We start from the raw sequence: 19,715 nt of genomic DNA, 5'->3' as shown, positions 1-19,715 counted from the left end.
ATTCAATAGAGTAGTTGGTGTTTCTTCACTGGACGGGTCATACAGTCGAGTAGTAAGAGGTTCTTCATTGGTCGGGTCATTCAGTCGAGTAGTAAGGGGTTCTTCATTGGACGGGTCCTTCAGTCGAGTAGTAAGGGGTTCTTCATTGGACGGGTCATTTAGTCGAGTAGTAAGTGGTTGTTCATTGGGCGGGTCATTAAGTCGAGTAGTAATGGGTTCTTCATGTGACGGGTCATTTAGTCGAGTTGTAAGGGGTTCTTCATTGGACGGGTCATTCAGTCCAGTAGTAAGTGGTTCTTCATTGGACGGGTCATTCATTCGAGTAGTAAGGGGTTCTTCATTGGACGGGTCATTCAGTCGAGTAGTAAGTGGTTCTTCACTGGACGGGTCATTCAGTCGAATAGTAAGGGGTTCTTCATTGGACGGGTCATTCATTCGTGTAGTAAGTGGTTCTTCACTGGACGGGGCATTTAGTCAAGTAGTAAGTGGTTCTTCATTGGACGGGTCATTCAGTCGAGTATTAAATGGTTCTTCACTGGACGGAGCATTCAGTCGAGTAGTAAGTGGTTCTTCACTGGACGGGTCATTCAATAGAGTAGTAGGTGTTTCTTCATTGGACGGGTCATTCAGTCGAGTAGTAGGTGTTTCTTCACTGGACGGGTCATTCAGTCGAGTAGTAAGTGGTTCTTCATTGGACGGGTCATTCATTCGTGTAGTAGGTGTTTCTTCACTGGACGGGTTATTCAGTAGAGTAGTAAGGGGTTCTTCATTGGACGGGTCATTCAGTCGATTAGTAAGTGGTTCCTCACTGGACGGGTCATTCAGTCGAGTAGTAAGGGGTTCTTCATTGGACATTTCATTTAGTCGAGTAGTAAGTGGTTCTTCATTGGACGGGCAATTCAGTCGAGGAAGTGAGTGTTTCTTCATTGGACGGGTTATTCAGTAGAGTAGTAAGTGGTTCTTCACTGTACGTGTCATTCGGTCGAGTAGTAAGTGGTTGTTCACTGGACGGGTCATTCAATAGAGTAGTAGGCGTTTCTTCACTGGACGGGTTATTCAGTCGAGTAGTAAGGCGTTCTTCATTGGACGGGCCATTCAGTCGAGGAAGTGAGTGTTTCTTCATTGGACAGGTTATTCAGTAGAGTAGTAGGGCGTTCTTCACTGGACGGGTCATTCAGTAGAGTAGTAAGTGGTTCTTCATTGGACGAGGCATTCAATCGAGGAAGTGAGTGTTTCTTCATTGGACGGGTCATTCAGTCGAGTAGTAAGGGGTTCTTCATTGGGCGGGTCATTCAGTCGAGTAGTAAATGGTTCTTCATTGGACAGGTTATTCAGTAGAGTAGTAAGGCGTTCTTCACTGGACGGGTCATTCAGTAGAGTAGTAAGTGGTTCTTCATTGGACGAGGCATTCAGTCGAGGAAGTGAGTGTTTCTTCATTGGACGGGCCATTCATTCGAGTAGTAAGGGGTTCTTCATTGGACGGGTCATTCAATCGAGTAGTAAGTGTTTCGCCACTGGACAGGTCATTTAGTCGAGTAGTAAGTGGTTCTTCATTGGACGGGCCATTCAGTAGAGTAGTAAGTGGTTCTTCATGTGACGGCCATTCAGTCGAGGAAGTGGGTATTTCTTCATTGGTCGGGTTATTCAGTCGAGTAGTAAGTGGTTCTTCATGTGACGGGCCATTCAGTCGAGGAAGTGAGTGTTTCTTCATTGGACTGGTCATTCAGTCGAGTAGGAAGTGGTTCTTCATTGGACGGGTCATTTAGTCGAGTAGTAAGTGGTTCTTCATTGGACGGGTCATTCAGTCCAGTCGTAAGTGGTTCTTCACTGGACGGGTCATTCAATAGAGTAGTAGGTGTTTCTTCACTGGACGGGTCATTCAGTCGAGTAGTAAGTGTTTCTTCATTGGACGGGTCATTCAGTCGAGTAGTAAGTGGTTCTTCATTGGACGGGTCATTCAGTCGAGTAGTAAGTGGTTCTTCATTGGACGGGTCATTCAGTCGAGTAGTAAGTGTTTCTTCATTGGACGGGTCATTCAGTAGAGTAGTAGGTGTTTCTTCACTGGACGGGTCATTCAGTCGAGTAGTAAGTGGTTCTTCATTGGACGGGTCATTCAGTAGAGTAGTAGGTTGTTCTTCATTGGACGGGTCATTCAGTCGAGTAGTAAGGGGTTCTTCATTGGACGGGTCATTCAGTCGAGTAGTAAGTGGTTCTTCATTGGACGGGTCATTCAGTCGAGTAGTAAGTGTTTCTTCATTGGACGGGTCATTCAGTCGAGTAGTAAGTGTTTCTTCATTGGACGGGTCATTCAGTAGAGTAGTAGGTGTTTCTTCACTGGACGGGTCATTCAGTCGAGTAGTAAGTGGTTCTTCATTGGACGGGTCATTCAGTAGAGTAGTAGGTTGTTCTTCATTGGACGGGTCATTCAGTCGAGTAGTAAGGGGTTCTTCATTGGGCGGGTCATTCAGTCGAGTAGTAAGGGGTTCTTCATTGGACGGGTCATTCAGTCGAGTAGTAAGTTGTTCTTCATTGGACTGGTCATTCAGTCGAGTAGTAAGGGGTTCTTCATTGGACGGGTCATTCAGTCGAGTAGTAACTGGTTCTTCATTGGACGGGTCATTCAGTGGAGGAAGTGAGTGTTTCTTCATTGGACGGGTCATTCAGTCGAGTAGTAAGTGGTTCTTCATTGGGCGGGCCATTCAGTCGAGGAAGTGAGTGTTTCTTTATGACTATGTGTCGCAACTCGGACTGGTGAAATATAAACATGGGCATGTGTTCAACACCTTTAACTCAGACACACAAGGACTATTGAAATATAAACACGGGCATGTGTTCAACACATTTTACTCAGATACACAAGGACTATTGAAATATAAACACGGGCATGTGTTCAACACATTTAACTCAGACACACAAGGACTATTGAAATATAAACACGGGCATGTGTTCAACACATTTAACTCAGACACACAAGGACTATTGAAAAATAAACACGGGCATGTATTCAACACATTTAACTCAGACACACAAGGACTATTGAAATATAAACACGAGCATGTGTTCAACACATTTAACTCAGATACACAAGGACTATTGAAATATAAACACGGGCATGTGCTCAACACATTTAACTCAGATACACAAGGACTATTGAAATATAAACACGGGCATGTGTTCAACACATTTAACTCAGATACACAAGGACTATTGAAATATAAACATGGGCATGTGTTCAACACATTTAACTCAGACACACAAGGATAAGACTTAACACATCTGTGACAACAATATTAGTCAACTGATTATCTTAACGTTTGTCATTTTCCTCGTGTTTTGGCAGATGAACAATTGACATGCTCGCAAGAGCTTCGGACTCATTGTTGTGATTGTCTTGTGCTACTAGTGAACTATTGTCTTTGTACGTATCCCTTGATGGCTTCCTGTCTTCTGTCACCACTGGCTTCAGTCAGCTACCAACCTTCAGGAAAAAGTAACTATGGTCCTGTTAACAGTATAAATAAGTTCATATACAAAATATCTTTGACTCACATTCGGTTCTTCTAAATGCCCTTCGAAAAGCTTTGAACATTGTTTGTGTTATTGAAATTCCATTGGAGAATTATTTTCCGAGTCATTAAGTGACTGTTATTGAGTTAGCTCTGCTCAAAGACATTAAGAGATATGTGCGACTTTGAACTTACCCCCAGCGTTTTGTTCAACCTTTGATGATTTCATTGTACGCGGTGTACTGTACGTATATGCGTGCCTTGTGGACGTTTATTGCCCCGTGGACGTTTAAGGAGCTTGTGCACTGAGAGGTGATTTTATATTATGGAGTAGAAAAGGTATTGGCTCGTTGCATGTACGAATTTATAGTCATTAATGTCGATGTGCATCACTTAGCTCTTTGGGAATGTTTTGGTTGGCTATGCTCAGTTGTTTCAGCAGAAAGGAAAGCTCACACGCTGAGAACGTTCACAGCAACAATCTTAGCAAAGACGCGCCTTGACTGCGGAAACATAATTATTTCTTGTGCTCTTACTATTTTCTGAGGATGTGTCTCCGTTCGTGACCTCAATATTCCTTTCATATTATAGAAATATACTTATTCCGTTTTGTCTTGTGGTTATGACCTCCAAGGACATCCGGCATCCGGGGTGAACACAGATGCAAAGTTTTGAGGGGAGTCATTTAAATCCATTAGGGTTCTTAGGACTTGTCATAAAGGTAGAATAGGATTAGTTGATGTCTTAAAGAAGGGATACGAAAACAAATCGGTAAATTTGAATTGAATATTTATGTTAAACAACAACACCCCACTACGTCCCCGTGGCGCTTGCCTTCTGTCTTTTTAACTACCAGCAGAGACGTTCAAGAAGGTATAGTAGTAACAAAACACATCAGGTTTTCCGTTTTGTCCCACCGACCACCAGGAGCACCCGCGGTAGTCTAGAATCGTCGCCGTAGCGCCAGGACACGTGTAGTCTTTCCATGTGCTGACCAGTAGAGGTGACTGGTTCGTTTACTTCTCGTTCTGTGTCAGGAAGGTCCGCGTGATCCTATGATCAGTGGCTGGGGAAGAAGCGAGGCGGTATTTCTGATCACAGCTGGTCGAAATGTAAACAAAGAGGGAAGATCTGGTCCCCACTGAGACACAAACCAACACAGAACATTAAATTATGTACAACCAGTGAACAAATTTGAAATTAAGCGCTTCCCCACTGGGGGAGCTGACGTATAGGCTATGCATAACAATAGGCCCTGTTGTGGGTGGCAACACAGCCAATATGGCGGACAAGGTGGTGGGACATGCTGTGGGAATGAAAGCGCCAACAGCTCAGTGGTGACCTCTCACTTTGTGTGTGTGTTAGGGGTAGCATTTATGACATCTTGGTGTTGACAGTCCTAAAGTTGGAAATTCTCTTGAGGATTTCAGTTCTGCTTGGTTGACATTCAAGACTATCCAGCGGGCCAAAGGAGACTGAGTTATCGTTAGGGAGGGAACGTGTTCGTCAAAACAAAACCGGTATAGTTTGATTATATACAGGCGTACGTTCAATTCACCGGGTGTTCCACAGGTCACATCATCAGGTGTTCCACAGGTCACATCATCGGGTGTTCCACAGGTCACATCATCAGGTGTTCCACAGGTCTCACCAACGGGTGTTCCACAGGTCACATAATCCGGTGTTCCACAGGTCACATAATCAGGTGTTCCACAGGTCACACCATCGGGTGTTCCACAGGTCACATCATCGGGTGTTCCACATGTCACATCATCGGGTGTTCCACAGGTCACATCATCGGGTGTTCCACAGGTCACATCATCAGGTGTTCGACAGGTCACATCATTATTTTGTTCACAGGTCACATCATCAGGGGTTCCACAGTGTCATAGGTAGTGATGGTGATCCATCTGTCACGTACCTCTGAAAAGTTGAAAAGTGTAGCCCGAGATGTTCCACATCCATTCCACACTAACTTGAGGTGACCAGTTGACAGATACATTCGCATTAAGCTGGAACACTATTAACCAGGACTTATTGTACGCATAAAACAAAGTAGATTGTATTTACTACTTTGCACTCAAGAGATTTCAGTTCTACATAGAGAAACTGTGCAGCAACGTTTGGATCTGTGTAATACTCATCTGTAGGTATGTGTTCACCGTAGCCCCATTTGAATCAAGGATAGGGACGTCCTCGACATGGTGTTCATGGTAATTCTGGGACAATAGTCACCTGTTTGTAGGTGTTTACTGTTGAGCGTATTTAAACAAAGCAGAGTGTCGTCATCAAGGTGTGTCATGGTTTTTCTGGGACAATACCTGTTTGTAGGTGTTTACTGTAGAACTTATTTAAACACCACATAGTGACGCCATCAAACTGTGCCATAGTAGTTCTAGGGTAATGCTCCCCTGTTTGTAAGTGTTTACTGTAGTACCTATTTAAAAAACGTCATCAACGTGTGTCATGGTAGTTCTGAGGTAATGTTGATTCTGGTTGTAATGCTTTCCCGTTTATTGTAGTACCTATTACACCAACATATAGTGGCGTCCTCCAGATGGTCGGCAAAATCATCCTGGGTGTAATGCTCATTTGTTTGTTTCAGGCTGTCAAGGATAACATGGGCACAGACTGCAAATGTCACGGCGTGTCAGGATCGTGCACCACAAAGACATGCTGGACTACATTGCCCTCTTTTAGAAAAATTGGAGACTCTTTGAAGAAGAGGTACAAAAAGTCAAAACTTGTGGTACCCTATAGAGGCGGAAGGGCAAGCACACCCAAATCTCTCATACTTAAGCGCTCGAAACGGGCCCACCGGAAGCCACGTAGAAGCCATCTTGTTTATTTGGAGAAATCGCCAAATTATTGTGATCACGATCCGAGTACTGGTTCACTGGGTACAGTGGGACGCCGGTGTAATAGGACCTCAGCAAGCACCGATGGATGTGACTTGATGTGTTGTGGGCGGGGCTATAACACGCACCAGTACACCAAGACATGGCAGTGCAACTGTAAGTTCCACTGGTGTTGTTATGTAAACTGTAACCGTTGCAGTGAGCGAACTGAGGAATACACGTGCAAGTAGTGAGGTGGTAAACCGAGTGATGTGAACAGCTTGGGTTGTGTAACCCTCCCTACAAATGGGCTGCCTTTACTAGTGCTGTATGCGGGAGCTGCTTCCTGGTGCCATGTGTGCGTCACACCAAATACTTTGTTCACATTCAAGACTAATATTTAAGGTAGTCTAGCGACCCATTCACTGGTCAACTGGTGATATTCCGGGAGCATGCTGTGCGCTGATAGAAGGTATTGTATCTGATACGGATGAAATTTAACTGAGATTCACTTGGCGAAAGAAACCGACTGCAGGCAATACATGTGGAACGCCGGCAAGGACCATGACTATTGTGATGGGATGATTTGATGACATTCCTTTCTATCTACTGCATTTCACGTGAAGTCTCAGTAGTGTAGAACTATGCACCATCTGTATGGTGAATCGAGTGAATAGTATGGTATTTCGGACATGTGGTTGATGACAGGAATACTTATGTAATGTGCGCCAGGGACGCTGGGGTGACCAAGAGGTTGCTAACATATCCAACGTGGGCCCACATATGACAGGGTGTCGGCTGGAGGGTGGCCGGGTATGGGTGGTACCGCCTCAGCTTACGTCGTACTCCAGTTCACAGCATTTTGCCAAATATGTAGACCACGATCGAGAATAACCAGTGTACTGCCTATGTTCAATGAAGTATGCATATTTCAAATAAGAGATACCTTATTGAAAACTGTCAGTGTCAAATAATGTAAACCCTAAGGATACATGGACAGAGCAGAGGGCACAGACACATCCGTCCACCTTGGTTGACCAACATTAGGGTACCTCGCCGCATCCAACTGTAAGACATAAGGGCACCCCACCACATCCAACTGTAAGACATAAGGGTACCCCACCACATCCAACTGTAAGACATAAGGGCACCCCACCACATCCAACTGTAAGACATAAGGGCACCCCACCACATCCAACTGTAAGACATAAGGGCACCCCACCACATCCAACTGTAAGACATAAGGGTACCCCGCCACATCCAACTGTAAGACATAAGGGTTCCCCGCCACATCCAACTGTAAGACATAAGAGTACCCCACCACATCCAACTGTAAGACATAAGGGTACCCCACCACATCCAACTGTAAGACATAAGGGTACCCCGCCACATCCAACTGTAAGACATAAGAGTACCCCACCACATCCAACTGTAAGACATAAGAGCACCCCACCACATCCAACTGTAAGACATAAGAGTACCCCACCACATCCAACTGTAAGACATAAGGGTACCCATCACATCCAACTGTAAGACATAAGGGTACCCCGCCACATCCAACTGTAAGACATAAGGGCACCCCACCACATCCAACTGTAAGACATAAGGGTACCCCACCACATCAAACTGTAAGACATAAGGGTACCCCACCACATCCAACTGTAAGACATAAGGGTACCCCACCACATCAAACTGTAAGACATAAGGGTACCCCACCACATCCAACTGTAAGACATAAGGGTACCCATCACATCAAACTGTAAGACATAAGGGTACCTCACCACATCCAACTGTAAGACATAAGGGTACCCCGCCACATCCAACTGTAAGACATAAGGGTACCCCATCACATCCAACTGTAAGACATAAGGGGTACCCCGCCGCATCCAACTGTAAGACATAAGGGTACCCCGCCGCATCCAACTGTAAGACATAAGGGTACCTATCACATCAAACTGTAAGACATAAGGGTACCCCACCACATCCAACTGTAAGACATAAGGGTACCCCGCCACATCCAACTGTAAGACATAAGAGTACCCCGCCGCATCCAACTGTAAGACATAAGGGTACCCCACCACATCCAACTGTAAGACATAAGGGTTTCCCACCACATCCAACTGTAAGACATAAGGGTTTCCCACCATCACCTTACGCCAGACTAGAAGAAGGGAACATGTGTATACTACCGCCACAAGCTGACAAGCAGTGCTTTACATCACCACTTCTGTCTGACAGAGAGTTGGGTATAGTGTCAGCTGGCAGACTAATGTAGAGACAGTAGGGTATATTCCCACCAGACAAGATGGGTTATACTCCCATCCGGCCCCCATCCCCACCCCACTATTGAAAAGACGGTGTTGTATACTTCCATTAACCTATTATTCCCCAACTGTTTAAATATTGCCTATTCTCAAATGTAGTTTCGCCATTTGGTTATCATCACCTCAATTAAGTAATGCTTTCAATTTATTTGCATATTTTTTGGGAAACTGCAAAATATGTTTCCGGACCCTGATAGGGTGCATGGAGACGAGGGTCCCCATGTTTCATCTGGTATATGATTTTTTTAAAGAAAAGTGACATCTTCCTCGCAAATTCATATTAATTCCTTCTCGTAAGATATATACAACGTTATAAATTCAGTTTCAGCCAGTTCGTGGCAGATTTTATCAATTCATTCAAGCATTATTGACAGACCTGTGATGCTGTCAATCACTCACTCGCTCATCCCCACCACTGGCCTCGTGCGCCATTATTAGATGAAGTGATAAATATGCAAACATCCGCAAAATCATCTTCCGCAATGATGTTGACAGCATCACTATGAATTCTGCCAAGATTACACATTAGGCGTTTCCTAATAATACTGTGTTCAAATTGTTTAGTTTACAACTTCAGTATCATTCCGTTGTCTGATAATAATCAGTAAGGACGAAATTATAACATTTTTGCAGGTTAGGTCGTGTAATAACTAAAGAAGACTTTTTTCTAACTATCACGTGATATCTGTAAATGAAAGCCCTGGGGAGCTTCATCGCTATGTAATCATCGTGTACAAATAAGGTATTGTCTAAGTAAATAAAGAGAAGAGATTATTTGTATGCAACACTTAGACAGTTAAAGAATATAATTTAAAAACTTTAGCACTGACTCTGCTGAACGTCTCAAACTCGTCGCCATTTTGGTTTCTCACACAAGACCAAACCTCCCGACACGGACTCCAGTGGGATAACTCACAAACAACTAATAAATTCAAAAAGTATTTGTAAGTAATTTTTTACATTATAACTCTTGCGCCCTACTGGCATGCATGGCGGTTAAGGGGTTATTACAGAAAATGGGTTTTACACCAACCGCAGCTGACAAAACGTGGGAAATACTCCCTCACCACCTTACAGAAAGTGGGATATACTCCCTTATCCCCTGACAGAAAGTGGGATATACTCCGTCACCACCTGACAGAAAGTGGGATAAACTCCTTCACCACCGGACAGAAAGTGAGATATACTCCCTTATCACCTGACAGAAAGTGGGATATACACCCTTATCACATGGGAGGAAGTGGGATATACTCCGTCACCACCAGACAGAAAGTGGGATATACTCCCTTATCACCTGACAGAAAGTGGAATATATCCCCTTATTACCTGACAGAAAGTGGGACATACTCCCATATCACCTGGGAGGAAGTGGGATATACTCCGTCACCACCTGACAGAAAGTGGGATATACTCCCTTACCACCTGACAGAAAGTGGGATATAATCCCTTACCACCTGACAGAAAGTGAGATATACTCCCTGACCACCTGACAGAAAGTGGGATATACTCCCTTACTATCTGACAGAAAGTGGGATATACTCCATTACTTTGTGACAGAAAGTGGGATATACTCCCTTATCACCTGGGAGAAAGTGGGATATACTCCCTCATCACCTGACAGAAAGTGGGATATACTCCCTTACCACCTGACAGAAAGTGGGATATAATCCCTCACCATCTGACAAAAAGTGGGATATACTCCCTCACCACCTGACAGAAAGTGGGATTAACTATCTTACCACCTGACAGAAAGTGGGATATAATCCCTTATCACCTGAGAGAAAGTGAGATATACTCCCTGACCACCTGACAGAAAGTGGGATATATTCCATTACCATCAGACAGAAAGATGGATATACTCCCTTACTATCTGACAGAAAGTGGGATATACTCCCTTATCACCTGGGAGAAAGTGGGATATACTCCCTCATCACCTGACAGAAAGTGGTATATACTCCCTTATCACCTGACAGAAAGTGGGATATAATCCCACACCACCTGAGAGAAAGTGGGATATACTCCCTTACCATCTGACAGAAAGTGAGATGACTCCCTTATCACCTGACAAAAAGTGGGATATTTTCCCTTATCACATGGGAGGAAGTGGGATATACTCCCTCACCCCCTGACAGAAAGTGGGATATACTCCCTTACCACCTGACAGAAAGTGGGATTAACTCCCTCACCACCTGACAGAAAGTGGGATATACTCCCTTACCACCTGACAGAAAGTGGGATATACTCCCTCACCACCTGACAGAAAGTGGGATACACTGCCTCATCACCTGGGTGAAAGTACATTTTTCTCCGACAACAGCTGACAGATATTGGGATATACACCTTCATCACCTGACAAAATGTGGGATTAACTCCCTTACCTTGTGACAGAAAGTGGGATATACTCCCTTATCAACTAGGAGAAAGTGGGGTGTTTTCCCTTATCACATGGGAGAAATTGGGATATACTCCCTGACCACCTGACAGAAAGTGGGATATAATCCCTTATCACCTGACAGAAAGTGAGATATACTCCCTGACCACCTGACAGAAAGTGGGAAATACTCCCTTATCACCTGACAGAAAGTGGGATATACTCCCTTATCACATGGGAGAAAGTGGGATATACTCCTTCATCAGTTGACAGAAAGTGGGGTATACTCCCTCACCACCTGGGAGAAAGTACATTTTTCTCCGACAACAGCTGACAGATATTGGGATATACACCTTCATCACCTGACGAAATGTGGGATATACTTCCTTATTACCTGACAGAAAGTGGGATATACTCCCTCACCACCTGACAGAAAGTGGGATACACTGCCTCATCACCTGGGAGAAAGTACATTTTTCTCCGACAACAGCTGACAGATATTGGGATATACACCTTCATCACCTGACGAAATGTGGGATATACTTCCTTATCACCTAACAGAAAGTGGTATATACTCCCTCACAACCTAACAGAAAGTGGGATATACTCCCTGACCACCTGACAGAAAGTGGGATTAACTCCCTTACCTTGTTACAGAAAGTGGGATATACTCCCTTATCAACTGGGAGAAAGTGGGATGTTTTCCCTTATCACATGGGAGAAATTGGGATATACTCCCTTATCACATGGGAGAAAGTGGGATATACTCCCTTATCACCTGACAGAAAGTGGAATATACACCTTTATCACTTTGGAGGAAGTGGGATATACTCCGTCACCACCTTTACAGAAAGTGGGATATACTCCCTTACCATCTAACAGAAAGTGAGATATACTCCTTCATCAGTTGACAGAAAGTGAGATATACTCCCTCACCACCTGACAGAAAGTGGGATTAACCCCATCACCACCCGACAGAAAGTGGGATTAACTCCCTCACCACCTGATGGAAAGTGGGATTAACTCCTTCACCACCTGACAGAAAGTGGGATATACACCCTTATCACATGGGAGGAAGTGGGATATACTCCGTCACCACCTCACAGAAAGTTGGATATACTCCCTTACCATCTGACAGAAAGTGAGATATACTCCCTTATCACCTGACAGAAAGTGGAATATACACCTTTATCACTTTGGAGGAAGTGGGATAAAGTCCGTCACCACCTGACAGAAAGTGGGATATACTCCCTTACCATCTAACAGAAAGTGAGATATGCTCCTTTATCACCTGACAGAAAGTGAGATATACTCCCTCACCACCTGACAGAAAGTGGGATATACTCCCTTAACACCTGGGAGAAAATGGGATATACTCCCTCATCACCTGACAGAAAGTGGGATATACTCCTTTACCACCTGACAGAAAGTGAGATACAATGCTTCACCACTTGACAGAAAGTGGGATATACTCCCTTATCACCTGGGAGAAAGTTGGATATACTCCCTCATCACCTTACAGAAAGTGGTATACTACCTTACCACCTGACAGAAAGTGGGATATACCCCCTCACCACCTGACAGAAAGTGGGATTAACTCCCTCACCACCTAACAGAAAGTGGGATCTATTTCCTTACCATCTGACAGAAAGTGGGATATACTCCCCTACCATCTGACAGAAAATGGGATATACTCCCTCACCACCTGACAGAAAGTGGGATTAACTCCCTCACCACCTAACAGAAAGTGGTATCTACTCCCTTACCATCTGACAGAAAGTGGGATATACTCCGCTACCATCTGACAGAAAATGGGATATACTCCCTTATCACCTGGGAGAATGTTGGACGTACTCGCTCATCACCTGAAAGAGAGTGGGATATACTCCCTTTCCACCTGACAGCAAGTGGGATATACTCCCTGATCACCTGACAGAAAGTGGGATATACTCCCTTACCACCTGACAGAAAGTGGTATCTACTCCCTTACCATCAGACAGAAAGTGGGATATACTCCGCTACCATCTGACAGAAAATGGCATATACTCCCTTATCACCTGGGAGAATGTGGGACGTACTCGCTCATCACCTGAAAGAGAGTGGGATATACTCCCTTTCCACCTGACAGCAAGTGGGATATACTCCCTGATCACCTGACAGAAAGTGGGATACACTCCCTTACCACCTGACAGAAAGTGGGATATACTCCCTTACCACCTGACAGAAAGTGGGATATACTCCCTTATCACCTGACAGAATGTCGGATATACTCCCTTATCACCTGACAGAAAGTGGGATATACTCTCTTACCATCTGACAGAAAGTGAGATGTACACCCTTATCACCTGAAAGAAAGTGGAATATACTCCCTGATCACCTGACAGAAAGTGGGAGATACTCCCTTACCATCTGACAGAAAGTGGGGTATACTCCCTTACCACCTGACAGGAAGTGGGATACACTGCCTCATCACCTGGGAGAAAGTACATTTTTCTCCGACAACAGCTGACATATATTGGGATATACACCTTCATCACCTGACAAAATGTGGGATATACTCCCTTATCACCTAACAGAAAGTGGTATATACTCCCTCACCACCTAACAGAAAGTGGGATATACTCCCTCACAACATGACAGAAAGTTGGACATACCCCCTTACCATCTGACAGGAAGTGGGATATTTTCCCTTATCACATGGGAGGAAGTGGGATATACTCCCTCAACCCCTGACAGAAAGTGGGATATACTCCCTTATCACCTGACAGAAAGTGGGATATACTCCCTTATCACCTGACAGAATGTCGGATATACTCCCTTATCACCTGACAGAAAGTGGGATATACTCTCTTACCATCTGACAGAAAGTGAGATGTACTCCCTTATCACCTGAAAGAAAGTGGAATATACTCCCTGATCACCTGACAGAAAGTGGGAGATACTCCCTTACCATCTGACAGAAAGTGGGGTATACTCCCTTACCACCTGACAGGAAGTGGGATACACTGCCTCATCACCTGGGAGAAAGTACATTTTTCTCCGACAACAGCTGACATATATTGGGATATACACCTTCATCACCTGACAAAATGTGGGATATACTCCCTTATCACCTAACAGAAAGTGGTATATACTCCCTCACCACCTAACAGAAAGTGGGATATACTCCCTCACCACATGACAGAAAGTTGGACATACCCCCTTACCATCTGACAGGAAGTGGGATATTTTCCCTTATCACATGGGAGGAAGTGGGATATACTCCCTCACCCCCTGACAGAAAGTGGGATATACTCCCTTATCACATGGGAGAAAGTGTGATATACTCCCTCACCCCCTGACAGAAATTGAGATATACTCCCTCATCACCTGACAGAAAGTGGGATATACTCCCTCATCACCTGACAGAAAGTGGGATATACTCCCTTATTACCTGACAGAATGTGGGATATACTCCCTCACCACCTGACAGAAAGTGGGATATACTCCCTCACCCCTGACAGAAAGTGAGATATACTCCCTCATCACCTGACAGAAAGTGGGATATACTCCCTCTTCACCTGACAGAAAGTGGGATATACTCCCTTATTACCTGACAGAAAGTGGGATATGCTCCCTCGTCACCTGGGAGAAAGTGGGTTTTTCTCCGACAACAGCTGACAGAAAGTTGGTTATACTCCTCCATCACCTGACAGAAAGTGGGATACACTTCCTGACCACCTGACAGACAGTGATAAAAATACTTCCTGACCACCTGGAAGAAAGTGGGATATACTCACTTATCACCTTGGAGAAAGTGGGTTATTCTCTCTCCCTCTTCTCTCTCTCTTTCTTTCTCCCTCTCTCTCTCTCTCTCTTTTTTCCTCTCTCTCTCTCTATCTCTATCTCTCCTCCCCCCCCCCTATCTCTCTCTCTCTCCGGGTAAACTAAAAGCTGCGTGACATTGTCCTTGGTGGCAGATGGCGAGGTATACTCCCTACCCATCTGATATATAGTGGTGTATCTCCCATCCCATCTAACAGACAACCGGTTACACTCCCTCCCGCAGCTAAGAGATAGTACTATTTACTCCCAACCACAGTTAAAAAGGTTTAGCGTGTCCAGCTGTTTCCAAGTTTCATATTGTCTTTTATCATGTACTATTTATTTCTTGCGGCCACAACAAATTCATTATTGAATCTTTGTAATATTTCCTCTACTATGTGACCTTGAGACTGTATATACATGCATTGTTAAATTATTTTCTTTCATCTGTTTCAACAGAAGAGAACTGATGTAAAACCAACTGACTTGGTATCGTGGATCAATATTATTTCCATACTGACAATTATTCCTATTCTGAAGTATTCCCAGTAGCGAGCGGTCCTGAGGACTACACCTTGTATATTGGTAGGTTTACACGATTCTAAAGAATCAGTAATCAATATGCTGTGGTCAGTAATTTTTTATGAATATTTTTTAATGTCGTATAAATGTAACATACATGTATATCTATTTTATTTTCAGAGGGTATTTTTCAAAATCACATGACCTTTTAAATGTGAAAGTCGAATCTTTGTAAGTGTCCATCTCCGGTAGTGTTGTACCTGTGTTTCTCTACAGTACATAGATAGGAGCTGATATCTTCTCTGTACCTGTGTTTCTCTACAGTACATAGATAGGAGCTGATATCTTCTCTGTACCTGTGTTTCTTTACAGTACATAGATAGGAGCTGATATCTTCTCTGTACCTGTGTTTCTCTACAGTACATAGATAGGAGCTGATATCTTCTCTGTACCTGTGTTTCTTTACAGTACATAGATAGGAGCTGATATCTTCTCTGTACCTGTGTTTCTCTACAGTACATAGATAGGAGCTGATATCTTCTCTGTACCTGTGTTTCTCTACAGTACATAGATAGGAGCTGATATCTTCTCTGTACCTGTGTTTCTCTCTACAGTACATAGATAGGAGCTGATATCTTCTCTGTACCTGTGTTTCTCTACAGTACATAGATAGGAGCTGATATCTTCTTCTGTACCTGTGTTTCTTTTTACAGTACATAGATAGGAGCTGATATCTTCTCTGTACCTGTGTTTCTCTACAGTACATAGATAGGAGCTGATATCTTCTCTGTACCTGTGTTTCTCTACAGTACATAGATAGGAGCTGATATCTTCTCTGTACCTGTGTTTCTTTACAGTACATAGATAGGAGGAAACCAGCTGATATCTTCTCTGTACCTGTGTTTCTTTACAGTACATAGATAGGAGCTGATATCTTCTCTGTACCTGTGTTTCTCTACAGTACATAGATAGGAGCTGATATCTTCTCTGTACCTGTGTTTCTTTACAGTACATAGATAGGAGCTGATATCTTCTCTGTACCTGTGTTTCTCTTACAGTACATAGATAGGAGCTGAGCTGATATCTTCTCTGTACCTGTGTTTCTTTCTCTACAGTACATAGATAGGAGCTGATATCTTCTCTGTACCTGTGTTTCTCTACAGTACATAGATAGGCTGATATCTTCTCTGTACCTGTGCTGATATCTGATATCTCTCTGTACCTGTGTTTCTCTACAGTACATAGATAGGAGCTGATATCTTCTCTGTACCTGTGTTTCTCTACAGTACATAGATAGGAGCTGATATCTTCTCTGTACCTGTGTTTCTCTACAGTACATAGATAGGAGCTGATATCTTCTCTGTACCTGTGTTTCTCTACAGTACATAGATAGGAGCTGATATATCTTCTCTGTACCTGTGTTTCTTTACAGTACATAGATAGGAGCTGATATCTTCTCTGTACCTGTGTTTCTCTACAGTACATAGATAGATAGGACCTGATATCTTCTCTGTACCTGTGTTTCTCTGTACCTGTGTTTCTTTACAGTACATAGATAGGAGGAAACCAGCTGATATCTTCTCTGTCCCTGTGTTTCTTTACAGTACATAGATAGGAGCTGATATCTTCTCTGTACCTGTGTTTCTTTACAGTACATAACCAAGACGAAATCAGCTGATATCTTCTCCGAATGATTACCATTGTCATCTGCAAATGACATACAAAAGTATACAGGAAAACCTCGTTTATCCGGGCACTGTATTATACGACATCGACTAGAAAACGCCTTATATATGGCATTAACGGAACGAGAGGTCAGAACTTGGAGAGTTGAGTTTCATGGGGCCCTGTCCAACATGATTGCACTTTCTACACGAAGTCTGATATGTATTTATTTAAAATCGTGTCATATTATTACATTTGATAGATGTGGCAAATGATTATTGAAACTAGCAGTATCACTAGTCTTTTAATAGTGAAACACAGAAAATTGTACTATTTTTACCGCAAAATTATCAGTATTTTCTGGTCAATATAGTTTTGTTTTTTATTACATATTTCATTATTTGTTTTCATTTATTAAAATGATGAACTACGTACTTCCTGTCCGTGTGACGTCATGGCTTGTTCATCGGACAGAGTTTGATGTGTTCCTGCACCTTAGCCTGGTCGCCATTGTCGTTAATCAAATAAACTGACAAATATTTACAGATGTGCAAAACCTTTTCGTTTTTGTTTGTTGATTTACAAGCTTATTTTGCGTGACAAATACCCCTCCGACTTCACACAATCGATGGTAACTAGCTTTCCGCTATGTAGGGAGGACAATATGTGCCATTGTACAGTATTCCTGCAGTGGTATTATGCTGCGCAGGAATAACTGTTGCATAAAAAAGCTCAACAAGTATTTACCTTTGCATAAAACAAGCAACGTTAGTGTGCATAAAACAAGATTCGCAAATGTGTAGAACTGTGTTACGAAGTGTATGAAGAGTCCTAGTTACGCGAACCCCTGTGTATGTACTGCCATGTAAGTATGCATAGTCCTATTTCATCAAACAAACCCCGCACGTATGTACTATTCCATCAAACAAACCCCGTAAGTATGTACTATTTCATCAAACAAACACCGCAAGCTTGCACTATCCCATCAAACAAACCCCGCAAGTATGTACTATTCCATCAAACAAACCCCGCAAGTATGCACTATTCCATCAAACAAACCCAGCAAGTATGCACTATTCCATCAAACAAACACCCAAATATGCTGTTCCCATCAAACAAACAAGTATGTACTATTCCATCAAACAAACACCGCAAGTATGCACTATTCCATCAAACAAACCCCATCAAGTATGCCACTATTCCATCAAACAAACCCCGCAAGTATGCACTATTCCATCAAAACAAACCCAGCAAGTATGCACTATTCCATCAAACAAACCCGCCAGTATGTATTCCATCAAACAAAACCCTCTATTCCATCAAACAATGTACTATTCCATCAAACAAACCCCGCAAGTATGTACTATTCCATCAAACAAACCCCGCAAGTATGTACTATTCCATCAAACAAAAACAAACCCCGTGGTATGCACTATTCCATCAAACAAACCCCTGCAAATACTATTCCATCAAACAAACCCCGTAAGTATGTACTATTCCATCAAACAAACCCCGTAAGTATGTACTATTCCATCAAACAAGTATGCCCGCATCAAACAAACCCAGCAAGTATGTACTATTCCATCAAAACAAACCCTGTCAAACAAACCCCGTGCACTATTCCATCAAACAAACCCCGCACTATTCCATCAAACAAACCCCGCAAGTGTACACTATTCCATCAAACAAACCCGCAAAGTATGCACTATTCCATCAAACAAACCCCAAGCAAGTATGTACTATTCCATCAAACAAACCCCGCAAGTATGCACTATTCCATCAAACAAACCCCGTAAGTATGCACTATTCCATCAAACAAACACCGCAAGCATGCACTATCCCATCAAACAAACCCAGCAAGTATGTACTATTCCATCAAACAAACCCCGCAAGTATGCACTATCCCATCAAACAAACCCAGCAAGTATGGACTATTCCATCAAACAAACCCAGCAAGTATGCACTATTCCATCAAACAAACCCCGCAAGTATGCACTATTCCATCAAACAAACCCAGCAAGTATGTACTATTCCATCAAACAAACCCCGTAAGTATGCACTATTCCATCAAACAAACCCCGTAAGTATGTACTATTCCATCAAACAAACCCCGTAAGTATGCACTATTCCATCAAACAAACCCCGTAAGTATGCACTATTCCATCAAACAAACCCCGCAAGTATGTACTATTCCATCAAACAAACCCCGTAAGTATGTACTATTCCATCAAACAAACCCCGCAAGTATGTACTATTCCATCAAACAAACCCAGTAAAGTATGTACTATTCCATCAAACAAACCCCGTATGCACTATTCCATCAAACAAACACCCGCAAGCATGCACTCCATCAAACAAACCCAGCAAGTATGTACTATTCCATCAAACAAACCCCGCAGGTATGTACTATTCCATCAAACAAACCCCGCAAGTATGTACTATGTACCATCAAACAAACCCCTATTCCATCAAGTATGTACTATTATTCCATCAAACAAACCCCGTAAGGATGTACTATTCCATCAAACAAACCCCGTAAGTATGTACTATTCCATCAAACAAACCCCGTAAGTATGTACTATTCCATCAAACAAACCCTGCAAGTATGCACTATTCCATCAAACAAACCCCGCAAGTATGTACACTATTCCATCAAACAAACCCCGCAAGTATGTACTATTCCATC

At 43.1% G+C, this 19,715-nt stretch overlaps 2 protein-coding genes across 2 annotated transcripts; one reads left to right on the top strand and one right to left on the bottom strand.

Moving 5' to 3' along the window:
- The first annotated feature begins 4,787 nt into the window (after positions 1–4,787).
- Positions 4,788–17,843, top strand: LOC124272375 (protein Wnt-7-like). Its single transcript, XM_046707546.1, has 3 exons — positions 4,788–4,814; positions 6,112–7,136; positions 17,833–17,843. Exons 1-2 carry the CDS (start codon positions 4,788–4,790, stop codon positions 6,592–6,594), a joined length of 510 nt encoding a protein of 169 aa, XP_046563502.1. The 3' UTR covers positions 6,595–7,136; positions 17,833–17,843.
- LOC124272374 lies at positions 15,923–17,579 on the bottom strand. The gene is made up of 5 exons (XM_046707545.1): positions 16,942–17,579; positions 16,781–16,882; positions 16,587–16,730; positions 16,262–16,405; positions 15,923–16,205 (listed from the first exon to the last, which is right to left on the bottom strand). The coding sequence occupies exons 1-5, from the start codon at positions 17,082–17,084 to the stop codon at positions 15,923–15,925; spliced, it is 816 nt and encodes a 271-aa protein (XP_046563501.1). The 5' UTR covers positions 17,085–17,579.
- Positions 17,844–19,715: the final 1,872 nt, after the last annotated feature.

The sequence above is a fragment of the Haliotis rubra genome, unplaced genomic scaffold (assembly GCF_003918875.1).
Source record: "Haliotis rubra isolate DU_JTF1 unplaced genomic scaffold, ASM391887v1 Scf1691, whole genome shotgun sequence".
In the NCBI taxonomy this organism is placed as follows: domain Eukaryota; kingdom Metazoa; phylum Mollusca; class Gastropoda; order Lepetellida; family Haliotidae; genus Haliotis; species Haliotis rubra.
Note: the sequence above shows the minus strand (reverse complement) of the source record. Positions and strands in the feature narration are given on the sequence as shown.

What these genes read in the sequence shown, in the direction of transcription:
- LOC124272375 (XM_046707546.1), top strand. Translation starts at nt 4,788, where the DNA reads ATGGCGGACAAGGTGGTGGGACATGCT. An exon ending in ACAAGGTGGTGGGACATGCT is followed by an intron (nt 4,815 to 6,111) that starts GTGGGAATGAAA and finishes TGTTTGTTTCAG; the next exon opens with GCTGTCAAGGATAACATGGG.
- LOC124272374 (XM_046707545.1), bottom strand. Translation starts at nt 17,084, where the DNA reads ATGTCATTTGCAGATGACAATGGTAATCATTCGGAGAAGATATCAGCT. An exon ending in TGTACTGTAAAGAAACACAG is followed by an intron (nt 16,731 to 16,780) that starts GTACAGAGAAGA and finishes AGAGAAACACAG; the next exon opens with GTACAGAGAAGATATCAGCT. An exon ending in TGTACTGTAGAGAAACACAG is followed by an intron (nt 16,406 to 16,586) that starts GTACAGAGAGAT and finishes AGAGAAACACAG; the next exon opens with GTACAGAGAAGATATCAGCT.